Source organism: Pinus tabuliformis, chromosome 1_2 (genome assembly GCF_031772625.1).
Source record: "Pinus tabuliformis cultivar Carrire ecotype Pingquan chromosome 1_2, CPIR1, whole genome shotgun sequence".
Taxonomy (NCBI): Eukaryota; Viridiplantae; Streptophyta; class Pinopsida; order Pinales; family Pinaceae; genus Pinus; species Pinus tabuliformis.
The window spans coordinates 1136574594-1136583364 of record NC_142298.1 but is presented as its reverse complement, the minus strand read 5'-3'; the positions used below and the strand labels follow the sequence as shown (position 1 = coordinate 1136583364).

The following is an 8771-nucleotide window of genomic DNA, read 5'->3' as shown; positions in this document are numbered from 1 at the left end:
TCCTTGCGAACCTTCAAACAATGACCCTGACAACACAATCTTGTCAGCAAATGACAAGTTTGCCATGTCTCCCTTTCTGTTACTAGTGTGTTAAATGTAGCTTTATTTGTTGTAATGGGTGGCCTATACATTCCACGAGCTGGCAGTCTGCCCATTCTTCCATAATTTATTTTTGTTTTCATTGCCTTGTCCAAAGTTCCAAAGCAATGATGGCCCTCATCCTTTCTCTTGCAACTCCATAAATTCTAAAAACACCGAGCCATTAAAAATTTACCAACCAGCCTTCATGAGTTGTCAAAACAATTTATATTTTCTTGCCTCAAGGAAATTTACACCATCCCAACCAAGCAACCTCCCCATTGTCTAAAATTTATCTCCCATTAGTCGGCCCATTTTATAAAAATATTTACATTGCATACATGAATTAAAACAATTGCGGTTGCCACAAATACATAATCTTATGTTTCTATGTATATATTATTTTTTCTTACTCATCAAACTCATTCATGTAATCTTCATCAATGTCTTGTTTGTAACTAATTTAATGTATATAATGAAATGTAATTTACAGGCTGCGGGTTAAGCATTTTGATATTATCAAATTGCATATAGAGGTTTGTATCAACTAATTTTTTATTTCTTTTAGAACTAAGCTAACCTTAAGCCAGTGCCACTATAGAAATTGTCAATAGGATTGTATGAGAACTTGATTAAACCTATCTGCACTTGTCACCCTTAACCCCTTCCGATGAGATTTGAACCTCAAAGTTAATGAGGGCTAAATCCCACAAAAACCAATTAATTTACACCTTACCAATTTCTATCCAAAAATTTTATAGAAAAAGGAAGTCAAAGTTTGGAACCCTCCATCCTTCTATGAAACTATAAGTTTTGTATAGACCAACCTTATACTATAAGTTTTCTATAGACCAATCTTATATATGAAATAGAAAAACCTTAAAATAGTTGCATTTTTATTCTATTACATTACTTGTTGATATAAATGTTTAATAAATGTATAATAATCAATTTTCCTCACCCCTCAACCAACACAAAAGCATAAGTTTTATATAGACCAATCTTATATATGAAATAGAAAAACCTTAAACTAGTTCCATTTTTATTTTATTACATTATTTGTTGATATGAATGTTTAATAAATATATAATAATCAATTATCTTCACCCCTCAAAAAACAGAAAAACATATATCATAATTTCTTATTCCATTTCATTTTTATGAACTATATATCATAATTTCTTACTCCAATTCATTTTTCTAATGTTCATTAATATCTCTAATAAAAACATATATCATAATTTCTTACTCCATTTCATTTTTATGAACTATATATCATAATTTCTTACTCCAATTCATTTTTCTAATGTTCATTAATATCTCTAATAAAACCTTATCTTTATTAAGATATTTAACCTATTTACATTATCACTTTTTCACTTTTTCTGTATTCAAATTTTTGTGCTTCATAATAAATTAAGCAAAACCATTACATAAAAATTTCTCCTATAGACTTTGCTTAATTATTAAGCTTTATTATTAATTTAAAATAACACTCTTTGTTTGATTAAGTGGCATGTCACATAAAAGTACGTCTTCGAATAAGCAAGAATCCAAATTAATTTTATCCTCTGTTACACGAAGAGTACCTCGAATGAAGTATAAAGGTATTGATCGTAAATCAATGGTGGGCATAGCTGAGGTGTACAAATCAGAAAGCTGTTACAATATCCTCTGTTACAGGAAGATTTTTTACAGCAGAGCAGTGACATTTTGCAGAATTTGCACATATCGAATTAACCTAACTATGTTGAGACGTCATACAGTCCAAAACTGAAGCAACCAAAGTCCTGGACCTTGAGCCAAAGTTGAGGCATACAGGACAATGAACCAATTCTAGGATATATTGGTATATATATTCAATACATTGCAATGGAGAGGATGGCCTTCAAAAGGCTCGGGGATTGATTTACAGAGTGAGAAAACCTGTCAGAAACTCCAGAAGAGGGGCAACTTGGTCAGGGTTGATAGGTTTACCTGCTTTTTACCAACAGAGCATAAATGAATTTTGGTGAAAGCTTTCGCATTTGAAATGATCGGATATTCTTTGATTTAACATCAAATTCAAATACGAAACTAGGCAATATTGAATGATGAAGGCTGTGAACGAAAGAATACCGAGTTTGTCTAAAATAAAATCGCCTCTGGGATCACTTAAGTTTATATCGATTATAGATTTTGGAACTGAAATGGGGAGGAGTAAGTTCTTGCTCGAGATTTGAAAATATTCATAAATCTGCAATCTCTATAGAGTTGAGGAGGCACTGTCACTCGTTGGCGAAATGCATCGAGCCCATTTGCAACCCAATGAATTCGCCTTCGCTAGCGTTCTTCCAGCCTGTGCCAAGCTGGCGTCTCTGCAACTAGGCAGCAGATGTATCAGGAAGTCATAAGCAGCGGATTTCAGTCTGATGCTGTTGTGGCTAATGCTTTACTAGACGCTTATGCAAAATGTGGGTTCATAAGAATTGCGCACGAAGTGTTTGACAAAATATCCTAACCAGATGTAATCTTTTGGACTGTCATGATAGCGGGATATTCAAAATCAGGGAATCCAAACGAGTTTCAGAAGCTCTTTTAGATACTCCATAGTGATATATATGCCTGAACGGCAATGATCACAGGATACGCACAGAATCGGCTGCTTGACATGGCTCTGAAACTATTTAATGAAATGCCTCAATGCAATCTAGTGTCATGGAATGCGGTGATAGCAGGATTTGCACAGAGTGGTAATGGTGAAGAAGCTCTCCAGTCTTTTAGACAAATACAATTGGCAAATGTGAGGGCTGATTCGAAAACCTTTTCTAGTATTCTCCAAGTGTGCGCGGGCTTGGGAGCTCTGCATCAGGGTAAGGAGATTCATGAGAATGTAATTAAATTTGGGTATCAGTGTGAGGTCATTGCGGTTAGACATGTATGCCAAATGTGGGAGGATTCAGAGCACCTTTTAACTGTTTAACTAACTGCATCAACCAGACGTTGTATCATGGACGACATTGATTGCGGTGTATGCTCAGAATGGGCAGGGAAGGGAGCGGAGGCCCTGAGACATTTTCAAGATATGCAATTGGCAGGGGTTAGGCCAGATTCAAGAACTTTTTCCAGTATTATCTCTGTATGTGCCGACTTAGCAGCTTTAGATTCTAGAACAGGGCTTTGGCATACATGAACAATTAGTCAGAGATGGAATTTTCAAGCTGATATAGCTGTGATAAACGCGTTGATAGACTTGTGCAAAACATGGGAGCAAGACGTTGTATCATGGACGACATTGATTGCTGGGTATGCGCAGGGAAGGGAGTGGAGGCCCTGAGACATTTTCAAGATATGCAATTGGGAGGTGTTAGGCCAGATTCAAGAACTTTTTCCAGAATTATCTCTGTATGTGACAACGTAGCAGCTTTGGGATACATGAACAATTAGTCAGAGATGGATTTTTCAATCTGATATAGCTGTGATAGACTTGTGCAAAACATGGCGGAGCAAGACGTTGTATCATGGACGACATTGATTGCAGGGTATGCTCAGAATGGGCAGGGAAGGGAGCGGAGGCCCTGAGACATTTTCAAGATATGCAATTGGGAGGGGTTAGGCCAGATTCAAGAACTTTTTCCAGTATTATCTCTGTATGTGCCAACTTAGCAGCTTTATAACAGGGCTTTGGGATACATGAACAATTAGTCAGAGATGGATTTTTCAATCTGATATAGCTGTGATAATGCCTTGATAGACTTGTGCAAAACATGGGAGCATGCATAAGACGTGAATTATTTGAATTATTTGCCGTAGGCTATCTGTTATCTGTTAGACATTTTGGAGGGGTTTTCAGTATTTTTTTTCGGTTAAAATTGCCTAAACTCTGACAGGAATTACAAGTTTGAGCTGTAAACTCTCCACAATTAAAGTGCCAAATCCATATACACAGTCAAAAATCCAATTTAAATAACTTGAACTGTAAACTCTCTACAATTAAGGTGCCAAATCCATATACACAATCAAAAATCCAATTTAAATAACAAAAATGAAGATTTGACAATTTTGTTTATCAATTCAAACCAAAATTAGACAACACCAAATTATCAATTTATCATAGTTAGATGACACCAAATTATTTGACAAAATGCATACAAGGTCTCATGGATAACGGTTGCCCTCAAACTCTTTGAACAAATGAAACTCTCAACTCTTTGAACAAATGAAACTCTCTAGGACGAGACCAGCCCATGTTATGTTGCTTTGTCTTTTCTCTGCATGGTTATATGCACGAATCGTGGATGAGGGCTGTCAGTACCTCAACTGTATGAGAATACATTACAATATCACGTCTGCAGTGGAGAACTATAGCTGTGTGGTTGACCTTGGCCGTGCAGCCGATACTGTATGAGAATACATTACAATATCACACCTGCAGTGGAGAACTATAGATGTGTGGTTGACCTTGGCCGTGCAGCCTATATAGACAAAGCACAAGACTTTATCAAGAAAATGCCAATAAAAGCTGATGCTTTTGTATGGATTTGTTTCTTGGTGCCTGTAAAGCACAAAAATCTAGAGATAGGACAGTATATGGCAAGACACTCGAGTTGGACCCTACAAATACTGCACCTTATGTGTTTCGATCAGACATCTACGCTACAGCTAGCAGGTGGAGGGCACATTGAAAAGGAACGGAAAATGATGAAAGACAAAAGGCATAAAAAAGCGAAACACCTGGATGTAGCTGGACTGAGGTAAATAAACAGGAGAGGGATTGCATTAAAAAATGCAAGAAAACTATAGGAAGTTTGAGACATTGGCCTGTGACAAGGTGGTCACAGATTGTGTTCTCTGATGTTTATATTGAATGATTTAGGAGGAGAACCAAACTAAATGCCACCCTGAGAGGAGTTGGCAATTGAATTAGACTATTAAAGGTGTTTGCTATCATGATTGTTCGAGTTAATGAAAACCCTCCAGTCTGACTACGACGCTGCCACTGTATCCATCTCCAAAATTTGCAGGAGGAGGAATTGCTGACGTATGCCAACTGACCATCGCGTCAAGGATGGGTAGTGTCATTCGAGCCACTGTATCCATCTCCAAAATTTGGTGCAGGAGGAATTGCTGAGATATGCCAACTCACCATTGCATCAAGGATGGCTAGTGTCACTCGAGCCACTGTATCCATCTCCAAAATTTGCTGCAGGAGGAATTGCTGAGGTATGCCAACTGACCATTGCATCAAGGATGGGTAGTGTCACTCGAGCCACTGTATCCATCTCCAAAATTTGCTGCAGGAGAAATTGCTGAGGTATGCCAACTGATCATTGTATCAAGGAGGGGTAGTGTCACCAGAGGCGTTAGCAGCGACATTCAGTGGAGCAAGCTATAAAAGGCATAGGCATGTTGAGCTTTCATTGCGGGGACTCGTGTCTAGGGTCTGTGTCAGCGTCCAATATATCAGAGCATTTGATGATTTACTCTCTGCTTTTGGCCCCGATTGAGAGGGGCAATGTGGACAAAGATTATTTTATATTAATATTAATAATTACTTATATGGATAGGGTGTTTTATCTTAATCATTTAAAACTGTCAGTCTCAAATGCTTTTAAAGCAGATTGTTATGTCTGCTAAAACAACATTCTGATCAGACCTTTAACTATCAAACGAGCACATTCATACAACATTCAATAGGATAGTGTATATATATATGTATGATTTTAAACCAATAGGGAACTATCATAACTCTCTTTCCTTAAGAACTCAATAGCAAGTAATATCAAGGAACTGTTCGCCTGATAAACATTCTGTTCACAAGACTATAAGCCATCACAAATGAATTGATTCGAATTGCCTAGTTCGAACTGATGGGTTCTTGCCGTTGGGTTTGTTAGGGATGCCATCCATCCATGAATATAGGAAAGAAGAGTACAAGGAAAAGGAAATGAATATAGCATGACATCCATGAATATAACAGTATAAAGAGTGTTTTTTTTTCCATAGAAATAGAAATAATATAAGGAAATGAATATAGGAATGACATATAGGAAAGAGTATAAAGAAACATCTCTTAGATATAGGAAAGAGTATAGCAACCATCTCTTAGATATTCCATACTGATTTCTATGAAAAAAATACATTAAATCCATAAATTTTTCTTTGAAATTAAAAATAATACATTACGTCCACAATGTCCTTCAAAGCTCCTCCAAATCATGCTCCAGTTAATATTCGGCTTTCGAAGCTTCGTCAAATGTTCTATCCCCGTAAGCTCTTCACATTGACACAGTTAAATGCACACAAGTCCTCCAAAGATACCTCTAATTCTATGCACCAGCTAGTGTTCAACATTTGTAGATCTGAAAGACCAGAAACCCTCCTACTCTCCTCAATGCGCCACCAGCCTCCAACTTTAGGGTTATCTGAGTTGTTGGAAATGCCCCCGCCTCTACAAGACCATTACAATTCTTAATTTCGACATCTTAAAGGTTGAGTAAAATATCTTCAAAATAGGATACACCTCCGAAGAGTCTCTTAAATTGTTAAATGTTTCAATTCCCCTCCATCTTTTTTCAATGGCTGGTTGCTTCGCTGAGAATCCTCTATTGAGAGTCAACATTCTAATGGAATCGAACAAACATTTCAATCCGTAGCAAAAGTTGAGCTCCAATTCCTTCAAGCTCCTCAGAAGACTGAATAAGAGTATTTGCAACGATTTAGGAATTTAGGAATATCGAAGCCTCTCCAAATGGGATCTCCAAACGGGAACAGATGCACAAGCTAACGATTCGTTAAGTTGCCAAAGGAATCTGATAACCCCTGCAAATCGGAGCAGCCGATGAAGTCAATCCTTTGCAGGTTCGCTAAGTTGCCACAGGAATCTGGGAGTTTGCAGGTCTGCTAAGTTTCCACAGGAATCTGGGAGCCTCTGCAAGTCGGAGCAGCCGGACAAATCAATTGGAGGTTTGTGAAGTTGCAAGGGAGTCTGGGAACCTCTGCAAATCGGAGCAACTGAAGAAGTCAATCGTGTGGAGGCTCGTTAAGCTGCCAAGTGAGCCTGGACGTCTCTGCAGATGATGGGAGCAGTCGGATAAGTCGAGCTTGGAGGTTCGTCAAGCTGCCAAGGGAGACTGGTAGCCTCTGCAAGGGAAAAGCTTGTAGGTTCGTCAAGCCTGTTAAGCGAATCTGGTCGCCTCCGCAGCTGGTAGCAGCGGAACAAGGGTTTGGACGCTCGTCAAACCGCCAAGGGAATCTGGGAGCCGCCAAAGGAAATCTGGTAGCAGTGGAACAAGTGAAGGGTTTGAAGGTTAGTCAAGCCGCCTACGGAATCTGGGAGCCTCTGCAAGTAGGAGCAGCCGAATAAGTGAAGGATTTGGAGGTTCGTCAAGCTGCCAAGGGCATTTGGGGGATCCTCTGCAAATGGAAGCAGCGGCTTGGAGGTTCGTCAAGCTGCCAAGAGAATCTGGGAGCCGTTGCAGCTGGGGGCAGCGGGACAAGAAAGAGATTGGAGGCTCGTCAAGCTGCCAAGCGAATCTGGGAGCCTCTTCAGCTGGGAGCAGCCAGACAAGTCAAGAGTTTGGAGGTTTGTCAAACAGCCAAGAGAGAGCGGACCGACAAGTCGAGTTTGGAGGTTTGTCAAGCATCCAAGGGAATCTGAGCGCCTCTGCAACTCAAATTCGACATACAAGTGAAAACCTTTCACGACCTTTTGAGAAGATGCTGCTCGTCACCAAACAATATCCAGAGTTCAATTACGAGTCAGAAATGCCATATATCAATCCAATAAATAAAAACTAAGGCTAAAGGAAGAATCAGAGTTCTCACCCATTATAGCTGTTTCTATGTCAAAACGGCTTATGCCTCTAACATTAAAAGGAGCCGCACTCCACTCTTTAATAGTGCTGGAGTCGTATCGCGGCTTCTTCTGACCAGTTTGACGGTGGCTTGTTTTCTTCTCTTCGAACGCCAGCATGGATCCACCATACACTCCATTTTGCCCCCTCTTACAGCAGAGCTTGCAGTGATCTCTCGGGAGCATGCTCAAGACTCTATTATACAGTCCAGTTTTGCGCTGCGTCCACCGAAGTTTTAATGGCTGGACGCCATAGGATACCAGAATGATAGTTGTCTTAAATTCCACCATCAACACAATCTCCTTCAAACACCAACTTGATTCCGCATATCTTGGAGAGAAAATTGCCAAACACCAACTTGATTCGGCATATCGTGGAGAGAAAATTGCAATCTGGACGGAAGTCGTTTCAATAGCGCCTTCCATTTGAGAAGTTAAAGCGATCTCCCTCTTGCAATTCCTGCTGGTCCAAGAATGCTAGCAATCAGTGTTTGCAAAGATGATCCGAGATCTAGGTGGCCAATGTTTTCTTGCAATCAGGGCTACGGTGGTCAATGAAGACATCATACACATAACAATTGTTGTTAGCGTACGTGGTGGATGCAGAGGAGGAGGATCCGAGGATGCCATACCGCCACAGATTGGAATTACACGATCGTCTGGTGGATCGTCTGGTGGATGCAGAGGTGGACGATCGAAGAATGCCATACTGCCACAGATTTGGAATTACATGATGGTCTGGTTGATTCTCAGAACAAGTGCAAAGTGGCTACCAGCAGGATGACCCGACCCCAAGTTACCACTAGCACACTCGGTCTTCGTTGCGCTCGGCCTTCGCTGCGCTATGTCTCTCTCAATA

General features: G+C 39.7%; 1 protein-coding gene across 1 annotated transcript; it reads right to left on the bottom strand.

The window, feature by feature from the left end:
- Window positions 1-6146: 6146 nt before the first annotated feature.
- On the bottom strand, window positions 6147-8588 carry LOC149210175 (uncharacterized). Its single transcript, XM_089396652.1, has 2 exons — window positions 7885-8588; window positions 6147-7779 (listed from the first exon to the last, which is right to left on the bottom strand). The coding sequence occupies exons 1-2, from the start codon at window positions 8336-8338 to the stop codon at window positions 7505-7507; spliced, it is 729 nt and encodes a 242-aa protein (XP_089252778.1). The 5' UTR covers window positions 8339-8588; the 3' UTR covers window positions 6147-7504.
- Window positions 8589-8771: the final 183 nt, after the last annotated feature.

Coding starts and splice junctions, on each gene's coding strand:
- LOC149210175 (XM_089396652.1), bottom strand. CDS start 8,338: ATGGAAGGCGCTATTGAAACGACTTCCGTCCAGATTGCAATTTTCTCT. Junction 7,780..7,884: donor CATAGAAACAGCTATAATGG/GTGAGAACTCTG, acceptor GGTGACGAGCAG/CATCTTCTCAAAAGGTCGTG.